The sequence below is a fragment of the Oncorhynchus kisutch genome, linkage group LG12 (genome assembly GCF_002021735.2).
Source record: "Oncorhynchus kisutch isolate 150728-3 linkage group LG12, Okis_V2, whole genome shotgun sequence".
NCBI classification, from domain to species: domain Eukaryota; kingdom Metazoa; phylum Chordata; class Actinopteri; order Salmoniformes; family Salmonidae; genus Oncorhynchus; species Oncorhynchus kisutch.
This window is the reverse complement of record NC_034185.2, coordinates 40,342,990-40,367,760: the sequence shown is the minus strand read 5'-3', so window position 1 is coordinate 40,367,760 and position 24,771 is coordinate 40,342,990. Positions and strand designations below refer to the sequence as shown.

The following is a 24,771-nucleotide window of genomic DNA, read 5'->3' as shown; positions in this document are numbered from 1 at the left end:
AAAATGCCACTCAGCAAGGAAGAAGTCACTGGTCCAAAACCACCATAAAAAAGCCAGATTATGGTTTGCAACTGCACATGGTGACAAAGATCGTACTTTTTGGAGAAATATCCTCTGTTCTGATGGAACAAAAATAGAACTGTTTGGCCATAATGACCATCATTATGTTTGGAGGAAAAAGGGGAGGCTTGCAAGCCAAAGAACACCATCCCAACCATGAAGCACAGAGGTGGCAGCATCATGTTGTGGTGGTGCTTTGCTGCAGGAGGGACTGGTGCACTTCACAAAATGGAAGGCATCATGAGGATGGAAAATGATGTGGCTATATTGGTCGCAAATGGGTCTTCCAAATGGACAATGACCCCATGCAAACTTCCAAAGTTGTGGAAAAATAGCTTAAGGACAACAAAGTCAAGGTACTGGTGTGGCCATTCGAAAGCCCTGACCTAATTTGCATAGAACATTTGTGAGCAGAACTGAAAAAGTGTGTGCGAGAAAGGAGAACTACAAACCTGACTCAGTTACTCCACTTCTGACAGGAGAAATGGGCCAAAATTCACCCAACTTATTGTGGGAAGCTTGTGGAAGGCTTCCCAAAATGTTTGACCCAAGTTAAACAATTTAAAGGCAATGCTACCAAATACTAATTGAGTGTATGTAAAATTCTGACCCACTGGGAATGTGATGAAATAAATAAAAGCTGAAATAAATAATTTTCTCTACTATTATTCTGACATTTCACATTCTTAAAATGAAGTGATGATCCTAACTGACTTAAGACAGGGAATTTTTACTACGATTAAATGTCAGGAATTGTGAAAAACTGAGTTTAAATGTATTTGGCTAAGGTTTATGTAAACTTACGACTTAAACTGTATACAGGTAAGAGACTAGCTACAGTTTCAGATATTTTCTAATTTTGGAAGAAAGTTGCTTATATTGCAAGTTAAATCATACGGTTAGCTAGCTGTCATTAGATGACTGGGTCGCTAACTACCATTGTTATCTCAGAATGCCATTTCACATGGCTAGTTATAGCTTTAACTAGCTAAATAGCGAACATTGAAAATATATGCTTAACTTTAGCTAGCTGTGACAATCCATTTGTATTGCTAGTACTCTATGGTTTGGGATTATGCTTAATTGTCTAGCTAGTTAGCTAGCTCCAGGTATAAACAAAAGACACCAAGATAAAGCTGACTGTTAGCTAGCTAGCTGACGTTAGAATGCTGGCTCGGTAGCTAACATTACGTTTATGATCTGTGTGTAGTGATGTTATGTCAAATGCCATTTCACATTGCTATTATAGCCTAATGTTAGCTTGCTATCTTTCTTTGAACCTATTTGGTTAAGTCCTAGCTAGCTATGACAATCGGTTTGTAGTGCTAGTACTGGGATTATGGACTGGGATTATGGTTCATTGTCTTAACTAAAGACTCCACTTCGCCAGATGTGTTATCATTTTAACTTCCAGTTTCCAAGATTATGTTTCTGTTTGCAGTGCTGCTGCTCTGCACATTTGTTAGCTAAATGAATTTGTTAGGTAAGTGAAATTTACCTGATAATGACGCATTAAAAAATTATATTACGTTTAACATTACATTTTCTTTTCATTAACTTATATTATTGTTCTTTTGTTGTATGCAGGAGCATTATCCTTCTGACCCAACTACTTTTTCACTCTTCAAAATTTGGCTTGTTCTGTGTCTGCTGTGCAGGAATACCACAACTAACTTGCCTAGTTAAATAAAGGTCTAAATCATATAAAATACGCATCAGCAACCACCATTAACGAAGTCACTGAAACCCACTTCTTCGGGATAGGGGGCAGTATTTTCACGTCCGGATGAAAAGCATTCCCAAAGTAAACTGCCTGTTACTTAGGCCCAGAAGCTAGGATATGCATATGCATAGTGGTTTTGGATAGAACACACTTTAAAGTTTCTAGAACTGTTCAAATAAAATCTGTGAGTATAACAGAACTGATTTGGCAGGCGAAACCCCGAGCACAATCCATCCATGGAATCTTGATTTATTAGGGCCCAGATTGCAGTTCCTATGGCTTCCACTAGATGTGAACAGTCTTTAGAAATTGGTCTATGTTTTTCTTTTGAGAAATGAAGAAGTAATGCTGTTTTTTGTACGTGTCACTCTGAAGGTCTCTAGTATTTTGATGCGCATGTACAGGAGCACACTCAGTGTTATTTTTCTTCAGTATTGGAAACTGTTTATCCCGTCTTAAATTTGATTGATTATTTACATTTTAGGATACCTGATCTTGGATTTGGAACGTTGTTTGAAATGTTTGGACATAGGGTTTTCAGGTAATTTATTAGATACTTTGTAGTCATGTTGGAACCGGTGTATTTCTGAATCAAACACGCTAAATAAATTGTCATTTTAGGGATACAAAGAAGGAATTTATCGAACAAAACTACCATTAATTTAGTCAATGAGGCATTTGACATTGCAAAAAGATGAAGATCTTCAAAGGTAAGGTATTTATTATATGGCTATTTCTGACTCTTGTGTCACATCTGACTGGTTGAAAAATGTTTTTCATGTGTTTGTTCGAGGGGGCTGTCCTCAGATAATCGCATGGTGTGCTTTTGCAGTAAAGCATTTAAAAAATCTGATAGAGCGGCTAGATTAACAAGAAGTTAAGCTTTATTTTGATGTATCACACTTATATTTTCGTGAATGTTGAATATTTATATTTCTGTAGTTTAAATTTGGCGCTCTGCAATGTCACTGGAGGTTGTCAAATCAATCCCGCTAACGGGATTCGAGCGGGATTTGCATTTAAGGGATCCCTTAAGCTGCGGCTGGCAAGGAAGAGAGCAGCACGTCTTCATTGTAATCAGAGGGCTAAGAGTTGAGGAGAGATGACTGCATCACTTCTTTTTATATGAAACATTAATGTGTTGACATATCCAAGACAAACTGCCTATAGCTCAGGCCCTGAAGCAAGGATATGCCCAAATATGCATAATTTGTTTATTAATGAGTTCACATGTTCAAAATGGTGCACTCTCCTCAAACAATAGCATGGTATTATTTCAATGTAATGGCAACTGTAAATTGGACATTTCAAATCAAATCAAAGTTAATTTGTTACGTGCGCTGAATAGAACAGGTGTAGACATTACAGTGAAATGCTTACTTACAGGCTCTAACCAAAAGTGCAAAAAAGGTATTAGGTAAGTAAAGAAATAAAACAACAGTAAAAAGATAGTGAAAAATAACAGTAGCAAGGCTATAAACAGTATTGAGGCTATAAAAGTAGCGAGGCTACATACAGACACCGCTTAGTCAGGCTGATTGAGGTAGAATGTTATTGTAGATATGGTTAAATTGACTACACATATATGATGAACAGAGAGTAGCAGTGGCCTAAAATAACGGTTGGTGGGTGGCGGGTGGCGGGACACAATGCAGATAGCCACGTTAGCCAATGTGCGGGAGCACTGGTTGGTTGGGCCAATTGAGGTAGTATGTATATGAATGTATAGTTAAGGTGACTGTGCATATATGATAAACAGAGAGCAGCAGCAGCGTAAAAGAGGGGTTAGGGGAGGGAGGGGGGCACACAATGCGAAGAGTCTGGGTAGCCATTTGATTACCTGTTCAGGAGTCTTATGTCTTAGGGGTAAAAACTGTTGAGAAGCATTTTTTTGTCCTAGACTTGGCACTCCAAAACCACTTGCCATGCGATAGTAGCGAGAACAGTCTATGACTGGGGTGACGGGGGTCTTTGACAATATTTAGGGCCTTCCTCTGACACCACCTGGTGTAGAGGTTCTGGATGGCAGGCAGCTTAGCCCCAGTGATGTACTGGGCCGTACGCACTACCCTCTGTAGTGCCTTGTGGTCGGAGGCTGAGCAATAGCCGTACCAGGCAGTGATGCAACAAGTCAGGATGCTCCCGATGTTGCAGCTGTAGAACATTTTCAGGACCCATGCCAAAACGTTTTAGTTTCCTGAGGGGGAATAGGCTGTGTCGTAACCTCTTCACGACTGTCTTGGTGTGTTTGGACCATTCTAGTTTGTTGTTGATGTGGAATCCAAGGAACTTGAATTCCGCTCAACCTGCTCCACTACAGCCCCGTCGATCAGAATGGGGGCATGCTCGGTCTTCCTTTTCCTGTAGTCCACAATAATCTCCTTAGTCTTGGTTACGTTGAGGGATAGGTTGTTATTCTGGCACCTCCAGGCCAGGTCTCTGACCTCCTCCATATAGGCTGTCTCGTCGTTGTCGGTGATCAGGCCTACCACATTTGTGTTGTCTGCAAACTTAATGATGGTTTTGGAGTCTTGCCTGGCCATGCAGTCGTGGGTGAACAGGGAGTGCAGGAGGGGACTGAGCATGCACCCCTGGGGAGCTCCAGTGTTGAGGATCAGCGTGGTAGATGTGTTGCTACCTACTCTCACCACCTGGGGTTGGCCCGACAGGAAGTCCAGGATCCAGTTGCAGAGGGAGGTGTCCCAGGATCCTTATTTTAGTGATGAGCTTTGAGGATACTATGGTGTTGAATGCTGAGCTTTAGTCAATGAATAGCATTCTCACATAAGTGCTCCTTTTGTGCAGGTGGGAAAGGGCAGTGTGGAGTGCAACAGAGATGGCGTCATCTGTGGATCTTTTTGGACGGTATGCAAATTGCAGTGGGTCTAGGGTTTCTGCTTGAAACATGTTGGTATTACAGACTTAATCAGGGACATGTTGAAAATGTCAGTGAAGACACATGCCAGTTGGTCAGCACATGCCCGGAGCACACGTCCTGGTAATCCGTCTGGCTCCGCAGCCTTGTGTATGTTGACCTGTTGAAAGATCTTACTCACGTTGGCTACGGAGAGCGTGATCACACAGTGCTCTCATGCATGCCTCAGTGTTGCTTGCCTCGAAGCGAGGCAAGTAGGCTCATGTCACTGGGCAGCTCGCGGCTGTGCTTCCCTTTGTTGTCTGTAACAGTTTGCAAGTCCTGCCGCATAAGACTAGCTTTGGAGCCGGTGTAGTATGATTCAATCTTAGCCCTGTATTTACTCTTTACCTGTTTTTTGGTTTGTTGCAGGGCATAGCAGGATTTCTTGTAAGCTTCCGGTTTAGAGTCCTGCACCTTGACAGCGGCAGCTCTACCCTTTAGCTCAGTGCAAATGTTGCCTGTTATCCATGGCTTCTGCTTGGGGTATGTACGTACAGTCACTGTGGGGACAACGTCCTCAATGCACTTATTGATAAAGCCAGTGACTGATGTGGTGTACTCTTCAATGCCATTGGAAGAATCCCAGAATATGTTCCAGTAGGTGATAGCAAAACAGTCCTGTAGTTTCGCTTCTGCTTCATCTGACCACTTTTTTATAGACCGAGTCACTTGTGCTTCCTGCTTTCATTTTTGGTTGTAACCAGGAATCAGGAGGATAGATTTGTGGTTGGATTTACCAAATGGAAGACGAGGGAGAGCATTGTACGCGTCTCTGTGTGTGGAGTACAGTTGATATAGATTATTTTTCCTTTCCTCTTGTTGCACATTTAACATGTTGATAGAAATTAGGTAGAACTGATTTAAGATTCCCTGCATTAAAGTCTCCGGCCACTAGGAGCGCTGTCTCTGGGTGAGTGGTTTCCTGTTTGCTTATTTCCTTATACAGTGTGGTCTTAGAGTGTGGTCTTAGTGCCAGCATCTGTCTGTGGTGGTAAATAAACAGCCACAAAAGGTATAGCTGAAAACTCTTGTTGTGTGGCCTGCAATTTATCATAATATACTCAAAAATCTAGAGACTTCCTTAGATTTCTTGCACCAGCTGTTGTTTACAAATATGCACTGACCCTCCCCCACCCCCCTCATCTGACCCCCCCCCCCCCATGACTGGGGTGTGCTGTTCTATCTTTCTGGTGCAGCGTATATCCCGCTAGCTGAATATCCATGTCGTCATTCAGCCACGATTCCGTGAAACATAGGATATTACAGTTTTTGATGTCCCATTGGTAGGATATTCATGATCATAACTCGTATAATTTATTGTCCAATGATTGGACGTTGGCGAGTAGTATTGACAGTAATGGCAGCTTTCCCACTCGCCTTCTGCGGGTTCTCTCGAGGCATCCGGCTCTCTGTCCTCTGTACCTGTGTCGCCTCCTCTTGCAAATAACAGGGATGTCGACCCTGTCGGGTGTTTGGAGAATGTCCTGTGCGTCGTGCTTGTTGTAGAAAAAATCTTTGTCTAATCCGAGGTGAGTGACCACTGTCCTGATACCCAGAAGCTCTTTTTTTACGGAAACATTATGTACAAAATAAGTTTCAAATATTGCCAAAAAACCCACATAACAACACAATTGGTTGGGCACCCGTAAAACTGTTGCGATTGCTTCCAACGCCATTTTGCAGCAGTTAGATTAACAAGAATTTAAGCTTTCTGCCAATATCAGATATGTCTATATCCTGGGAAATGTCCTTGTTACTTACAATCTCATGCTAATCACATTAGCCTATGTTAGCTCAACCGTACCATGGACAGGACATCAATCCCGAAGATGCTTCTTTGGGACAGGGGGGCAGTATTGAGTAGCTTGGATGAATAAGGTGTCCAGAGTAAACTGCCGGCTACTCAGGTCCAGTTGCTAATATATGCATATTATTAGTAGATTTGGATAGGGAACACTCTGTAGTTTCTAAAACTGTTTGAATGATGTCTGTGCGTATAACATAACTCGTATGGCAGGCAAAAACCTGAGAAAAATCCAACCAGGAAGTGGGAAATCTGAGGTTTGTAGTTTTTCAAATGATTGCCTATCGAATATACAGTGTCTATGGGGTCATATTGCACTTCCCAAGGCTTCCACTAGATGTCAACAGTCTTTAGAACCTTGTTTGATGCTTCTACTGTGAAGTAGGGGGGAATGAGAACTGAATGAGACAGAGGTCTGTCAGAGTGGCATGAGCAGATCACGCGCGCTCACAAGACTTTTTATCTGAACTTTCGCCTGGACTTGCTCGCGTGTCGTGGGTACAAAAAGGAGGTATTTGGACATAAATGAGGGACTTTATCGAACAAATCAAACATTTATTGTGGAACTGGGATTCTGATGAAGATCATCAAAGGTAAGTGAATATTTATAATGCTATTTCTGACTAAAGTTTTTTGGAAATCTAACACAGCGGTTGAGAAGTGGATCAAAAATCCATGCATAACAGTTGTATACAGAGTATTTCTGTAAATTGATGTGGCTCTCTGCAAAATCACTGGATGTTTTGGAACTACTGAACATAACACGCCAATGTAAACAGATTTTTGAATATAAATATGATATTTTTCGAACAAAACATACATGTATTGTGTAATATGAAGTACTTTGAGTGTCATCTGATGAAGATCAAAGGTTAGTGATTAATTTATCTCTATTTGTACTTTTTGTGACTCCTCTCTTTGGCTGGAAAAATGGCTGTGTTTTTCTGTGACTAGGTACTGACCTAACATAATCGTTTGGTGTGTTTTCATCGTAAAGCCTTTTTAAAATCGGACACTGTGGCTGGATTTACAGTTTATCTTTAAAAATTATGTAAAATGCTTGTATGTTTGTGGAATTTTAATTATGGGATTTATGTTGTTTTGAATTTGGCGCCCTGCAATTTCACTGGCTGTTGGCAAGGTGGGACGCTACCGTCCCACATATCCCAGAGAGGTTAACCCTTGCAAGGCTATCAGCCCAGACGGCATCACTAGCCGCGTCCTCAGATCATGAGCAGACCAGCTGGCTGGTGTGTTTCTGGACATATTCTCTTTACTGTCCCTAGTAAAGGATCATATCACCTCCACCTTACCTGTCACCCTAGACCCACTTCGATTTGCTTACCAACACAATAGGTCCACTGACATTGCAATCACCATAACAGTGCACACTACCCTATCCCATCTCGACAAGAGGAATACCTATGCATGTAAGAATGCTGTTCATTGACTATAGCTCAGCATTGAACACTAAAGTACCCTCCAAGTTCATCATTAAGCTTGAAACCCTGGGTCTCAACCTGCCCTGTGCAATTGGGTCATGGACTTCCTGACCGGCCGCCCCCAGGTGGTGAAGGTAGGAAACAACACTTTGCTGATCCTTAACACTGGGGCCCCACAAGGGTGCAGGCTAGCCCCCCTCCTGTACTCTCTGTTCACCCATGACTGCATGGCCATGCACGCCTCCACCTCAATCATCAAGTTTGCAGACGACACAACAGTAGCAGGCTTGATTACCAACAATGACGAGACAGCATACAGGGGAGGTGAGGGCACTCAGAGTTTGGTGTCAGCAAAACAGTCTCTCGCTCAACGTCAACAAAACAAAGGAGATGATCGTGGAGATCAGAAAAGCAGAGGGATCACCCCATCGATGGGGTAGCAGTGGAGAAGGTGAAAAGTTTTTAAGTTCCTCGCCGTACACATCAGGGACAAACTGAAATGGTCTACCTATGCAGACATTGTGGTGAAGAAGGTGCAACAGCGCCTCAGGAGGCAGAAGAAATTTGGTTTCTCACCTAAAACACTCACAAACCTTTACAGATGCACAATTGAGAGCATCCTGTCGGGCTGTATCATCGTCTGGTACGGCATCTGCACCACCCACAACCGCAAGGCTCTCCAGAGAGTGGTGTGGTCTACTCAATGCATCAACGGGGGCAAACTTCCTGCCCTCCAGAACACCTACAGCACCCGATGTCACAGGAAGGCCAAAGACCCGAGCCACTGCCTGTTTCCCCCGCTACCATCCAGAAGGCGAGGTCAGTACAGGTGCATCAAAGCTGGGACCGAGAGACTGAAAAAAAAGCTTCTATCTCAAGGCCATCAGACTGTTAATCATCCATCACTAACACCGAGAGGCTGCTGCCTACATACAGACTTGAAATCATTGCCCATTTAATAAAGGTATCACTAGTCACTTTAATAATGCCACTTTAATAATGTTTACATATCTTGTATTACTCATCTCATATGTATACAATGTATTTTATACCATCTATTGCATCTTGCCTATGCCGCTCTGTCATTGCTCAACCATATCTTTATATGTATATTTTCTTATTCCATTCCTTTACTTAGATTTGTGGGTATTAGGTAGTTGTTTGGAATTGTTAGATTACATGCTAGATATTGCTGCACTGTCGGAACTAGAACCACAAGCATTTCGCTACACTCGAAATAACATCTGCTAACCATGTATATGTGACCAATAAAATGTAATTGGATTTGAAATAAACATCACTTTCTTTTATAGTTTTTACTTGCGCCATGCTGCAGTTGTTGCCAGCATAAACTAGCTAGCTGGGAGGGCTCTTCTGGACAACTGACTGAACCAAATCCATTCGTCTCCACTTGACTCTCAGCTGTGCAACATACGTCATCAATTTCGGCACCAGGTGTGTCCATACAGCGTCTCCCAAGAGGGAACTCTCGGGACTCGTGGAAGAAATTGTCCGCAGGTCACAAGATACTCACACACAAAGTGAGAATCACCATAATTTTGGTCAATGAGGGGAAAGTTCAAAACCTTTTCCTGTGTGTGTGATCTCTGTTTTTTTACAGTGACCTCTAGCTGAGTGCCTCTGTTGGGGCTAAATGTCAGATATATGTGATTCAGCTCTGAGATCACACACACACAGACAGAAAGACATGGAGAACCAGTTCTGGAGTTGCAAGGCATTGAGCCAGAAAGCAGACACCACCGACCCTTCCCTAAATTTTCCTCTCTGTTTTCTCATTCTCTCGTCTGTTTCCCCCTCCCTCCCTCATCCCTGAGTCCCTCCTGTCATCCAAGGGGCAGAGTTACGGCACTTACAGATCAATTACCCGAAGGAGGGAGGGAGGGAGGATGGAGGGATGGCGAAAGAGGAAAATGGGAGGTCAAGGCCCGTAGAACAGGCCATATTTATGGGCCCCCACCTCATTCATTACAGCCCCATTCAATCAAATGGAGTGGGTGACTGCACTGTGGCGGCTCTTCGCTGACTGGCTGATACAGGGAGGTTCAATGGACAGAGAGAGAGAGAGAGAGGCTACTGGGCAGAGAGGCCAGAGCCATCACTCACTCTCACCATGAACTTTAATACATTATGAATTGTACCGTGAATATCACACCGTCTCGTTGTAATGGTGGTGGTGCGGATGATGGTGTGTGCGCGTGCATGTGTGTTCAAGTTTGTTTATTTGTCATATACAAAGGGAAAGGGCGATACTTAGACAGTTGTACAACTGAATGCATTCAACTGAAATGTGTCTTCCTCATTTAACCCAACCCTTCTGAAAGAATTTAGACCCCTTCCCTTCGTTATGTTACAGCCTTATTCTAAAATTCATTAAATTACGTTTTTCCCCCATCAATCTATACACAATATCCCATAATGACAAAGCAAAACGTTTTTTTTTTACTTCTGCATATATATTAAAAATAAAAACAGAAATACCTTATTTGCATAAGTATTCAGACCCCTTTTCTATGAGACTCGAAATTGAGCTCAGGTGCATCCTGTTTCCATTGATCATCCTTGATGTTTTTACAACTTGATTGGAGTCCGTCTGTGGTAAATTAAATTGATTGGGCATTATCTGTCAATGTAAGGTCCCACAGTTGACAGTGCATGTCAGAGCAAAAACCAAGCCATGAGGTCAAAGGAATTGTCTGTAGAGCTCAGAGACAGGATTGTGTCGAGGCATAGATCTGGGGAAGGGTATCAAAACATTTCTGCATGATTGAAGGTCCCCAAGAACACAGTGGACTCCATCATTCATGAATGGAAGAAGTTTGGGACCACCAAGACTCTTCCAAGAGCTGTCCACCTGGCCAAACTGAGCAATCGGGGGAGAATGGCCTTGGTCAGAGAGATCCAGAGTTCCTCTGTAGAGATGGGAGAACCTTCCAGAAGGACAAACATCTCTGCAACACTCCACCAATCAGGCCTTTATGGTAGTGTGGCCAGAGGGAAGCCACTCCTCAGTAAAAGGAAATATGACAGCCCGCTTGGACTTTGCCAAAAGGCACCTAAAGGACTCTCAGACATTGAAAAACATGATTCTCTAGTCTGATTAAACCAAGATTGAACTTTTGGGCCTGAATGCCAATCGTCACTCCTGGAGGAAACCTGGCACCTCCCTATGGTGAAGCATGGTAGTGGCAGCATGATGCTGTGGGGATGTTTTTCAGCGGCAGGGAATGGAAGATTAGTCAGGAATGAGGGAAAGATGATTGGAGCGAACTACAGAGAGAGCCTTGATGAAAACCTGCTCCAGCGCTCTCAGGACCTCAGCCTGGGGCGAAGGTTCAACAGGACAACAATCCTAAGCACACAGCCAAGGCAACGCAGGATTGGCTTCAGGATAAGTCTCTGAATGTCCTTGAGTGGCTGAGCCCAGACTTGAACCCGATCAAACATCTCTGGAGAGACCTGAAAATAGCTGTGCAGCGACACTCCCCATTGAACCTGACAGAGCTTGAGAGGATCTGCAGAGAAGAATGGGAGAAACTCCCCGAGCTTGTAGTGTCATACCCAAGAATATTGAGGCATGTAATCGCTGGCAAAGGTGTTTCAACAAAGTGCTGAGTAAAGGGTCTGAATATGTGTGCAAATGTGATATTTACGTTTTTTATATATATAGATTTGCAAAAATGTCTAAACTAGTTTTTGCTTTGTCATTATGTATTATGATGAGGGGAAAAAACGATTTAATCAAATTCAGAATAAGGCCATAACCTAACAAATTGTGAAAAAAGTCAAGGGGTCTGAATACTTTCTGAATGCACTGTACACATGATATACATGGAGTACACAGTGCAAGGAAATGCTTATTGGCAGGCTCACCACTCAACAATGCAACAACAATAGGAAAGTAAATATGTGAATAAAAAAGTAATAACAATAAAAGCTTAATTAAGACAAATATAGTGTAAGGGGAAAGGGGACAAGGGTGTAATGGGGGGAGAGAATGGAAAGAGGTTGTAGGTAGATAAGGAGTGAGAGGAGGGGGAGTGTTGAGGCGATAGGAGAACGTACAGACAGTAAAGACATCTCCATATCCGTAGCGGCTCCTGTTACACTGTATGACATTCCCAATGTCAGCCGCGCTCCATCACCCCCACTATTTTGGGAGCCCGAGCAGCGAAATCTGGGATATTTATTGCTTACTAATTTAATTCTGCCAAAGAGTTTATGACTGACGAAACATGAGTCATGGGAAAAGAGAAAAATGAAAATGTGAACCCAAGGGATGGAAAAGTCATTAAACAGGAGTGGTGGCCAGACATAAACACAGGGAAAGTGCTTGGGTGGCCACAGTAAAACATTAGAGGACAGGCCAACCACGTGAACGTTTATGTTTGTACTTTCATGAGCAATGTGTATGTGTTCTGAGTGCCTGTGCGCATGCATGTGTGCTTGTGTGCGTGTGTGTGTGCACATGCAGGTGTGTGGGTGTATGCATTTCCATACGTGTTGGAAGCAGCTCCGGACACTGGGTTCGATGTTGCTCCCTCCGAAGGCGGCGACCTCTCCTAGTTGCCGTGGTATCTGGATAGCGTCATGGAGCAACAGACCCAGCTGTCTCTGGTCACACTTATCCCCTGACGATGCAACCTGACTGAACAGGTCTGGAAGAAAGAAAGAAAGAAAGAGTGTTTGAGTGATTGATCTAGGAGACTACACAAATATAGTTTCTCATCCAAGAGTCCACTGTCACTTTTTATCCGCGTGTTGTGTGAGTCAGTGTGTTGTGTGAGTGTGTGTATTAATAGCTTCATGTGGGTAGTCATCACTAAGAGCTCCGGAAGGAGGAGGTACAGTAGAAGAGTCCTGGTTAGATGAGCAACACTGTCAGAATACACCCCAAAATAATCAACAGTCTTTCTCTCGCTCTATCCCTCTGTCTCCCCTCGCTCTCTTCCTTTCCCTTCCTCCCGCTGTCTCTATCACAGGAGAGCAATCAATTTCCCAACAACCCCTGCCCTGAGCGGAGAGGAAGGGGCATCTGCCCGTTGTTAAAAGGGATGACAGAGTTCTAGATGTACACACCCAATGTTTTTTTCTTCTTTAAGTTACAAAACAAAACCAAATTGAAAGCAAGAGCTCAGTTGATTCTTGTCAGAGCTCTGTCTGCCTTGTTACTCATAGATAGGACAAACAAGGAGAGAGAAAGAAAGAGAGAGACAGTGAGAGAGAGATGAGGGATGAAGGGAGAGAGAGATGAAGAGCGAGAGATGGAGAGAGAGTGAGAAGAGAAGAAAATACAGGGATGCAGTAGACAGCGAGAACGTTGGAGAGAGAGAAATACAGTAGAGACAAGAAAAAGGCGATAGAGAGTAGGATGGAGAGATGTGGCTCTTCTATCTATCTGTTCTGCCTGGCCATGTATTTGATCTCTGTGTGAGACCCTGCCTTGATGTCAACTCTCATTATGTGGAATGGTAATGCCGCTTCTACCATACCGTGTGTGTATGTCTGCATGTGCACAAACCAGTCTTGATGTCAGCTTGCATTAGGTTAAGTAATTATGGCTCTTCTACGTTAGTGAACGGCCTGAGCCGAACATACTTATTCATGAGTAGCCATGTGTTTGAGCTACATAAGCCTTCATAGCCACTACGTAGGACATCATTGTGAACGACCTCAAAATCACATGAGCCCCAGGCTTACTTAATATTTCCACTCTGAAGGACAAAACGAGGACACAAAAACGGGTGAACAACAGAGCACACTCTCCCAGTGCACCGGCCATATCCCTAATCCCCCTGCAATAAAAAAAATAATACTAAACTAGTGGGAGGTCTCTCATCTAATTAGATGGGCCAGTCACTGGCGTCCTCTGCCACGGGTCCAGCTGCTCGTCACCCTGGGTAACTGAGCTGGGATTACAGCCTGGCAGAGGGCATTATGGGATACACTGGCACGGAGAACACTGCAATGCTCACCACAGGGCTATTCTCAATTCACCTCAGTGCGTGTGTGTCAGTGAGTGATAAAGTTGACTTCACTTTGTATGTGTTTCTGGGTGTGTTATGTGTGTGAAAGAGGTTTTGTGTGATGGTTGGTACATACATTTGTATTTCTCCTCCAAATGGCCCTTGGAGAGCGAGAGCAATCCTATCTTCATGGACAGGACACGAATCTTCCCACTGCGTCCACTACAGAGTGAGGGAACACACATACACAAGAAGTAAAATAAAATAAATACAAATTCTACAAGGGGCGTGTGTGTGTTTAATACATGAATATAATGTGTGTGTCGACGTACGTGTCATAGACATTTAGCAGCCAGTTGAGACACATGTCGACACACAGCGGAACATTGACGAGGTCCTTGTGCTGCTGCTCCAGCCCGTCATAAATGGATGTCAGACAGTTGATCACATCAGGCACTGTCAGCAGCTGGGCATTCTGGGTAAGCTTGTGTTGTTCAAAGGTGCTCTGGGCCACCTTCAGGTCCAACAGGTCCACTGGATGGAGGGAGGGATTTCACAAAGTTGTTTACTAAGACCACTCAATTACAACTAAAGGGCATTAGAAAATGGTGAAGAACAGTGGAAACTGCCACTGCAAATTACAGATGGCTGGAATGTCACATCAAGGCCGTAGACAGGATATGAGGTGGCTGTAGACATTGGTGTGACACCAGGGTGGCAGGCCAACCAATTTATGTTACAGCTACTGCAGCCCACGGCTCAGAGTTAATCTAATTAGCCGTTTAAGGGGAATATTGGTGTCTGAGTGTGTGGGAGACACACACACAAATACACGTCTCACAGTGGGGGTCCATGGAGGAAAAACAAAACACCTGGAAGGGGTTTGAGGAAAATATACTGACTCGTTCCCTCTCTCTCTCATCCCCTCTCTCTTACTCTCCTTCCCTTCTTTCCTCACTCACTGTACGTTTCAGAGCTCACATTAAGCCAGAGTAATAACTAATAAATACAGATCCTGTGTCTATGCTTCAGGCTTCGACTTGTAATCTAATGGGTGAAATTGAATCGGAACGCCTCTGGTCCAAATCACTCAGTTGTACTAGGACCTCTCATCTCATCATCACAAGCAAATAGAGGCAAAGTATTAGAATGCAATACGAGATGAACCCAAAGCGCCTGAATCATCTAAACTCATTAACACACACACTGCTCCATGCATAGAACAACAAGACGCTGAACACACACCCACACTCTGTCACCTACTCTCAGCACGACAAGCACCTACCCATCCTCACCCACCCACAGCACGACAGAAAGCAGACAGCGAAATAAGGAAGTAAAGCCGTGAAGTTTGGGGTATTAGTTGGAGCGCTCTTAATAACATAAACACCTGGGTAATTATGGTAGAGAGCCTGGCTCAGTCCCATCAGCAAGGTACAGACAGTACCCAGAGGAACAGGTGATCATATCTCTGCACTGCCACACACCAACAGGGAACAACTAACACAATGATAGCTATAGCCAGCTGGTTATTGTAGAAGACAATATGATCCCTTCTAAAATGAAACAAACAAGGGCACAGGTGGATTCTCAGCTAAACAAAATGATGTACACACACACAGGCACACACAAACTCAATCATATACCTACGCACACACCTGCAAAGTGGGATGGACATACTTCAAAATTAGCCCCTCCATTTCAGACTAGAGACAAACGGTTTGGCAGTAGATCAGGTCATTAAGGCATCTGATGATGCCTTGCACCTGGACTATGATGTGAATAGGTGAGGAGGGAGAAGATTCTGATGGCACAGGAATCTCTACAGCCTGAGGACATTTAGCTGAGGTGTGTGTAAGTGTATAGAAAAGGACACTTACAGCATAGTGCTTTCTGTAGCCTGCGGATTTTCATGGCTGTTCTGTAAGCGGAAAATCTTACGTTGTTTAGGTCGGCTAAAAAAGAGAGAGAAAGATAGAAAGAGAGAAACCAGAGGGAGGAAATACATCAATACAGAATGTATAATAGCGATTTGACACATCGGCATAAAATAACTGGAAAGGCGGGGAGACATGAAATAATTATGTCAAACTGAAAACCTGTTGAAAAAATTTGCTGTAGTGTAATTTATATGTGGTCACACAGGGATGGCTGGAAATTAATGGTAATTGGGTTAGTGAGTCTTCTCTTGGAGGAGTGGAGTCCTATTTGTTGAGTGTTGGCCCTCAGGAAATGTTCCCAGAGTTTCACAGCTTATTACTGATCCATCTGCTCATTAAAGAACAGTCACACTCGCCACCGCAATGGCATGACTACATGAATTTGGATGTTACAGTCAGTGTGAGTGGGAGAATGTGAGTGTGTGTGCATGTGTGTATGTGTGAGAGAGAGGGCGAGTGAGAGAGGGAGAAAGAAAAGGTGTGAGAGAGAGAACTTTGGAGCTACTCCATGGTGCAAAATGTGTGTGAGGTGAAAGTGATTTTTTGGTGATTATTTATATATTCATTTATTTCACCTTTATTTAACCAGGTAGGCCAGTTGAGAACAAGTTCTCATTTACAACTGCGACCTGGCCAAGATAAAGCAAAGCAGTGTGACAAAAACAACGACACAGAGTTACACATGGGATAAACAGATGTAGTCAATAACACAATAGAAAAATCTATGTACAGTGTGTGCAAATGTAGTAAGGTTAGGGAGGTAAGGCTATAAATAGGCCATAGATATAATAATTACTATTTAGCATTAACACTGGAGTGAAAGATGTGCAGATGATGATGTGCAAGTAGAGATACTGGGGTGCAAAAGAGCAAAAAAATAAACATGAGCATGAGGTTGTTGGGTGTGCTACTTACAGATGGGCTGTGTACAGATACAGTGATAGGTAAGCTGCTCTGACAGCTGATGCTTAAAGTTAGTGAGGGGTGGTCATTTGACCGCAGGCCCATTACAGAAGCAGGCAATGAGGCATTGATGGCTGAGATCCTGGTTGAAGACAGCAGAGGTGTATTTAGAGGGCAAGTTCGTCAGGATGATATCTATGAGGGTGCCCATGTTTACAGATTTAGGGTTGTACCTGGTAGGTTTCTTGATCATTTGTGTGAGATTTAGGGCATCTTGTTTAGATTGTAGGACGGCCGGGGTGCTAAACATATCCCAGTTTAGAACACCTAACAGTACGAACTCTGAGATAGATGGGGGGCAATCAATTCACGTATGGTGTTCAGGGCACAGTTGGGAGCTGGGGGGGGGGGGGGGGTCTATAACAAACGGCAAAAGTGAGAGACTTATTTCTGGAAAGGTGGATTTTTAAAAGTAGAAGCTCGAACTGTTTGGGCACCGACCTGAATAGTATGACAGAACTCTGCAGGCTATCTCTGCAGTAGATTGCAACTCCGACCTCTTTGGCAGTTCTATCTTGATGAAACATGTTGTAGTTGGGGATAGAAATCTCAGAATTTTTGGTGGCCTTCCTAAGCTAGGATTCAGACATGGCAAGGACATAAGGATCGTGGAGCGTGCTAAAGCAGTGAATAAAACAAACTTAGGGAGTAGGCTTAACATGCATGAAACCAAGGCTTTTACGGTTACAGAAGTCAACAAATGAGAGCACCTGGGGAATAGGTGTGATGCTGGGGAATACAGGACCTGGGTTAACCTCTACATCACCAGGGGAACAGAGGAGGAATAGGAAAGGGTACGGCTAAAGGTTATAAGAAGTGGTCGCTAGTGCGTTGAGAACAGAGAATAAAAGGGGCAGATTTCTGGGCGTGGTAGAATAGATTCAGGGCATAATGTAGAGACAAGGGTATGGTAGGAAGTGAGTACAGTGATGGTAAACCTAGGCAATGAGTAACGATGAGAGAGGTTGCATCTCTGGAGACACCAGCTAAGCCAGGTGAGGTCTCCCCATGTGTGGGGTGTGTGACAAAATAGCTGTCTAAGGCATGTTGAGCTGGTCTAGTGGTTCTACAGTGAAAGAAAACAATAACTGACCGAAACAGCAGAAGACAAGGCATATTGACATTAGAGAGAGGCATGTGTAGCCGGGTGATCATATGGTCCAATAAACAGCAATTGGTGAGTCCGGGAGCTGTTCGGTAGTCGCTAAAATGCTAGGCGAGCAGCAGGCACGGTGTTCAGAAAGCTAGCGGGCCGGGGCTAGCAGATGGGTCTTTGGTGACGTCGCAACGGAAATACCTGTTGAAACCATATCGGACGATTACGATGGCAGAGCAGTCATGATGGTTCGGCGGGTCTCCGTGTCGGCAATAAAGGGTCCAGGCTCTTTGGCAAAGAGGTATTGTAGCCCACAAATTAGCAGGTATACTTCTTCGGGTAGCCGAGAGATGGGTCTAGCTCGAGGCTTGCTCAAGACTACCTGGTGCTTGCTTCGGGACAGAGGCGTTAGTCAGCGGTAGCCACTCTGTTGCAGCTAGCTTGCTGCGATGATCCGGTGTAATGGCCCAGATCTTGCGGCAGGAATCTGGTGATGTGGTGGAGAAAAGCTGTCCGATATTCTCTGGGTTGATATCGTGCTGTGCAGACTGGCAGGTATTGACCAAGCTAAAGCTGACTGTTGTCCGATCTAATTGTGAAGACCGCTAGCCGTGGCTAACAGTGACTACTAGCTATTAGCTAGTTAGCTGGCTAGCTTCTGATGGAGGTTCCAGTGATAACATATAAAACATATTGGGTGAGGCAGGTGGCAGGAAAGTATATTTAGATCGTAGGTTGATATATTAAGATTAAAATATTTCCGGAAAAAAATGAGACTGGACAAGACAAACCCACATCCGACTGCTACGCTATCTTGGATTGGAAGTTTTTGAGTGGAGTAGAATCTGTGTGTGTGCATGCATTTCTGGTTGTGTATGTGTTCCATACCAAGCGATTGGTAGAGCTCTGTCATCTTTGGATGGTCCCAGCAGGTAGTCTGAGTCTGGTGGCTGGAAAACAACAGGGGATAACGATAAGGCTTTTGTCACACATACAGACACACACACACACACACACATTTCTCTGTGCAATCACTGTCTAGACTGCCTTCTCTACCTGTTGTCTTATCGGCTTAAAGATAGAGGCCCATGTACACAAATCAGAAACGCGGATTTGATTGTGATTACCAAAGCATACAAATTATCCAGGACGCCTTCAGAGTGATGCACAAGGAGACACAGACAATCACACCCCTCTCACACACCCCTCTCATCTCCACATGCCCCCTCTCAATATGGTATGGTAAATCAACAAAAATAAACAACATTTGAACTAAAAACGTAAACCAAAAATATGACAATCTGATCAAGGAGAGAGAGTCGTGTTGAGTCTAGTACTCCAGACGACAACATTGATAAGCAGGAGTGGGGATTGTGTCAGTCAGTCTGCTGCACTGCTTCATGTGATCAGAGAACTGATCAAAATTGGAGGTATTCCGCTTCGGAAAAAAATACCTGCCTGTACCCACACTGGTGTCAAGGGACTGTAATGATTTAACGTTTTAAAAAGGAGTCTAAAATTAGATGTCTATTCTGTTGTGAACGCCAGTGTCTCTGTGATTAGGTTGTTGTGGATGAGACTGTCTCCACAGAGAGAGAGAGACAGAGAGAGTTGGAAAGAGAGTGAGAGCGAGAGAGAGAGAGAAAGAGAGAGAGTGAGAAAAGACAGGGTAGCTAGTGAAGTGCTGACAGTAGAACACAGGGGAGACTGACTACAGAAGCCGTCAGCAGGTGTTCATCCCTATTCATCATGCTCTGAAATGGCTGACACTTTCACACCTTCCTCCACACACACACACACGTCTTGCATTGCAAATATCACTGGAGCACCGCTCAGAGTGTCTTTTTTTAGCTGTCCTACACTAGTCAGGGCCTGATTCAATCACGGTCGAGTGGATATTATTGTGTCCCAGTGAGAATTTGGACACCAAGCATCAGAAATGGACAGTTTGAACGTTTAGCCCCGGTTGTGGCATTTACATGTACACACACACATGCATGCACACGAGCACATGCACGCACACAGCAAAACTCGAACAGCTTGAGGGTTCAGCAGCAGTTGGAGACAATGGAGACACCAGAGATGAAACACGGGGAGTTGACTGATCTGGCAACCCGCCTGTGTCTTGCCACGATGTATTCAGACCAAAGCAGCGGAGTGACAAACACAGAACGAAGGACACTGTCTCAATCAACAAATGGACTACGCTAGCTGCCTACTACCTCCTCTGGATCTGGATTGGAAAATTCAGGACTGTCGTCATGGAATTAACCGACAAGAGTTGTCAGATTCTAACTTTCCTCAATCATCCCTACCCTTTCCCTCTGCCATCCGTCTTCATTTATCCTCAAAAACTTCCATGTTTAAGATTACCTGCAGGAACCTTAACAAGGACAAAGCTGTGACGTATGTACACATGTTAAATCTTGAAGAATACAAGGATCACACAGATGTTCAGGTCCCAGAATGTGAAAGAGATGGTTTGGTACCAAGGACAGCGTTTTAGAATCGGTAGTCACTAGTTACCCCAGCAACAAAGTCATAATTATGGCTAAACCCCAACAATTTCTAAAATGCATCTTCATAAAATCTGATTTTAAACTTAACCCTCACCTTAACAACACTGATAACCTTATACCTAACCTTAAAATAATATTACATTCATTTTTATGATATAGCCAATTTTGACTTGGTGGTAACTAGTGACAATTCAAGAATCTCTCGGATTTGAAGAACAACACAGAGATGCATCTTCCTAAATAAGCAGTTAAGGTTGGCTGTTCTGAAGCTACTGCCTGAATGGACCAAAGGGGCTTGGAAGTGCCATATAGAATGCAACATTCATTATCAAACTCGGTTAGAGATTTAGTCTTTTACATGTGTGCACCAATGTTTCCGAGTCAATTATATTCTACTTGTAATGCCTATTGGAATGTAATTGTTGTGTAATATCTGGTGCCAACATGGAAGATATAACAGCTTTGGGTAATGAGCTCAGACAGGAACTCAGAGATCAGCACCACAGGTGTTGATGTGTTGAAGGTACCGAACTGTCTCATCGGTGCCAAACAAGACCTGCAACCAGAGGAGAAGATGGCAGATGTTTTATGTGCCCACAGCCAATTATGTTATTTTGCTTGCTTATTTGCGGTGTTTCTAACTTATTCTTTTACTTATTATGTACATAATGTTGCCGCTACCGTCTCTTATGACCGAAAATAATTTCTAGTCATCAGGACTGTGATTACTCACCATGGACTAGCCGAATCCTCTTTTTCCTTTCACGACTCTGATGAGCCCGAAGCGAAGGATACGCTGCCTTCGGATACGGCTGCCTTCTGAGGCGGAGAAAGAGGGGCCGAAGGTCCGACTGCCTTCTGAGAATTCGCAGATAATCTAATAAACCCCCACTCCCCTCCATTCTGCTAGCGAAAGTGCAATCTTTGGACAATAAAATAGATGAGTTTCGCGGAAGATTAAACTACCAACGGGACATTAAAAACTGTAACATCTTATGCTTCACGGAGTCATGGCTGAACGACGACAACATCTACATACAGCTGGCTGGTTATACGATGTACCGGCAGGATAGAAGAGCAGCGTCTGGGGCGGCAGTCTATGTATTTTTGTAAACAACAGCTGGTGCACGATATCTAAGGAAGTACCGAACATTTAATTTAATTTTACTTGAATATCCAAGTCCAAGTCCAGAACAGAGGCTGCGAAATAGAGCCATGACTACATGGAACTCTCTGCAACCCTAGGAAGACTGTGGACATTTTTAAGGACTTTGTTGTGTCGATGAACACCTCCCACATTCATACCCTCTGCACTCATCCACTAGAAAATAATACAGATTATTGCAACTTCTATGTTGATGACTGGGTTTGTTCTTGTATGAAGTTGCTGTTGAATTGCTCTGCCATTATTAGTATTAGTATTATTGTATGAGGTATTATGGTTTGGGTTACCCCTGTGCTGTGATGTGGATTTTATATGGTGTGTATTCTTTTTTTCTCTCCACTGGCTATCTGGTAAACAGGCTACACTCTAGGCAGTCTCTTCTGCTGATGTGTGTGGGTCTGGTAGTGGTACTCTCTCTATTCTACTCTTTTCCTTTCGGCATGGTTAATACCTGCCTGGCGCCCGAACAAAATCTTTCTTTACCCCTCTCTAATAAATACCGCTACCACACAAACTACATTCATGAACACATTACGGCAATACGGGACAATACGGGACTGTGAAGAGAGACAGACATTTGTTTGTATTTCATTTTTGCATTGCAGTATGTCGTGATATGTGACACGTGGTTGTGATACGACTGTGATATGTGGTTGTCTCACTTGGCTATCTTGAGATGAATGTACTGGCTGTGGGTCGCTCTGGATGGGAGCATCTGCTAAATTGTAACGTAAAGGTAGTGCTATGTATATTGTGCATTTTATTTGTTGTGTTTTGATTCCTGTTTGGACCCCAGGATGAGTAGCCGCTGCCTATTATTACTGAATCTGAATCTGTCCTCAGCAGGTAGTGAATGAGTGAGTGATATAGATAGCAGCACATTTCCCCCGAAAACATCCTTAAATTAAATATCTGTGTGAAGAGTGAACATCATTACAACGGGCCTCTGGGATGGAGTACTACCTAAAAACCTAGGAAACTCTACATTTATGTAACAAAAAGCTACAGAAAAGTGTTGTTTACAAGAGTGTGTGGCCAAGCTGCAGCAGAGTAGTGTGAATAGAATGACAGAGGTGAGTCTGCTATTCTGCTTCTTCCTGGCTCCAGGTTGCCTCGGATACTGGGTGCATAATTACAGTGTTTAGAATCCTCTGCATAATGACTACTTCCCCTGGAATTTCCTGTTTGGCTTGGCTACTTCATCCACATCACAGACCAGAGAGAAGATAAAGGATGCATAAATGTCATACCCCCCCAAAACATGCTAACCTCCCCTGTTATTGGTAATGATGAGAGTTTAGCATGTCTTGGGAGTATGATCTTTGTGCCTCCTTAACTTTCTGATTCATTATTCACAATTCATTCAGGATTATCCGTAACCATGGTGGCATCCAGAGTCATGCAGAAGTGTTCAGAAACATATTATAATCTTACTTACAATAAAAGGGACTCCAAAATGACACTTATGATTTACCATTGATTTCTATTGGCTACAAAACAATCTGAAACACAACTAAAACTCCAAATATATCTAACAAGTGTATCTAACACTTTTCCTGCATCTTCTGTGACAGACCTTGTGGTAGATGTATCTCCAACCAGAAGTGCCTGCATTCTCCAATTGACATATTCCAAATACATTTTTCCTCTACTCCTACCCTCAAAATGTTATATATTGTTTCTTTCCTCTTCTCCTTTGCATTTAAAAAAATGCAAACCCATACCACACGTGTCCCGTAGAGTGTAATGTGAAGCTTAAGATAGCTCTTATGTGGACAGAAGACAGCGGCAGTCCACTATTATACCCTGACAGTGTTCTGGACGTCTGAGCCCACTGAAATGCCAGAGGTCAGCTGGGGGTCAACTAGGATGGCAGAGTGTGTCGAGGTGTCCGTGTGTAACCGTTTGATTTGCTAGTGTGTCGCTTCTCCCGGGGAGGAGAGGGACAGGGTTACGGCGTGGTTTAAACAGCGGCCATTGTGCAATCAGGCCGACGAGAAGTGGGATGAGAGAGGTGGGGGGCAAGAGCCAAATTAATGTGCCAAAGCCTGATGTTGTGGTCACAGAAATATCACTACACTGTAAGTGACCTACAATTAGCCCTGTGAAGGCTGTGGCAGAGTTTTGAATTCACTCAGAAGATATTTGAGAGATGTTTAATCACAGACGACAACAGTGGCAATAACTGAGTGTTGCAGCTCCCGGTGGTGGCATTCATTTGAATGAGGTGAAAACCTTAGTGTTTTGGATTTGAGGAAGGCTTTCATTAGGCTGATTTCTCGCCCTTTCTTTCTTCTTATAGGGTCACTCAGGATGAATGTGAGTGGGGCTCAGCTAAACCCGTGGTGAAGTTGTGCTATGTAATACAGAGTCAAGAATGGTACATATGGTAAAAAGTGTGTGTTTGTTTGTGTGTGGGGGGGCAAGGGTTCGGTAGTCGGCCGCTTGAGGGCCAACACCTGTGATCACAGAGAGCTGTTGTTGATTCCAGAGTTCTAAGCCCGTCCTCTCTTCCCAGCCTCTTGCTGCTTTCATCTCTGATGCTTTCCAGTGCAAAGCTCCAGGGCTAAACAAATTGCAGGTGTTCAAGGGGATGCCTCCCTGTCTCACTCAGTATCTCTCACAACCTGTCTCTGTACCTCTACCTCCTTATCACCCCCTCTCCCTCTTTCATCCTCACCCCATCTCTCTCCGACTGTCATTTCCTATTAATCACTATTTTTCTCTTTCTACTCATATCCTTCTCTCTCAGTTTACTTATCTCTCAGTAGCCCCCATATCTCTATCCACTTTCTGTGTCCACCTGTCTCTGTCTCTTTCTCTCTGCATGTGTCGGTCTGAAAGCCATCCTGAGTGGCTATCAGCACAAGCCTCTCCTTCCCTCTCTGCTTTTTTTAATCGACCATGCTGCTAAGCCTGTATGTGAATGTATTACAATGGGCACCTATCTTAAGCTGTGATACCGCTGCTATAGACCGACTGCAAAAGGGTCCATGAATACTTCGTCATTATCACAGGTATTAATGCAAATCGGAAAGACCCCCGGCAAAATGACTGAGCAACAATTGACATTGCACTGCGAATCACTTCAAATTCAATATTATGCTTGTGGAAACATTCAAGAATTGAATCCAACCCTTAAAGTTTGGGACCCTGTT

At 43.7% G+C, this 24,771-nt stretch overlaps 1 protein-coding gene across 13 annotated transcripts in view; it reads right to left on the bottom strand.

Annotated features, from left to right (window-relative positions):
• Positions 1-24,771, bottom strand: part of LOC109900399 (utrophin-like) — a 172,921-nt gene that overhangs the window by 49,597 nt on the left and 98,553 nt on the right. For all 13 annotated transcript variants that reach the window (XR_004211952.1, XR_004211951.1, XR_004211955.1 and 10 more), the window contains 5 exons: positions 18,818-18,879; positions 15,811-15,885; positions 14,263-14,464; positions 14,067-14,152; positions 12,465-12,622 (listed from right to left, as the gene is read on the bottom strand). Coding sequence is in view for 8 of the 13 variants with exons in the window: in XM_031837544.1 (XP_031693404.1) it covers positions 12,465-12,622; positions 14,067-14,152; positions 14,263-14,464; positions 15,811-15,885; positions 18,818-18,879 (583 nt within the window). In the remaining 5 variants the exon portion in view is untranslated. The remainder of the gene's footprint in view (positions 1-12,464; positions 12,623-14,066; positions 14,153-14,262; positions 14,465-15,810; positions 15,886-18,817; positions 18,880-24,771) is intronic.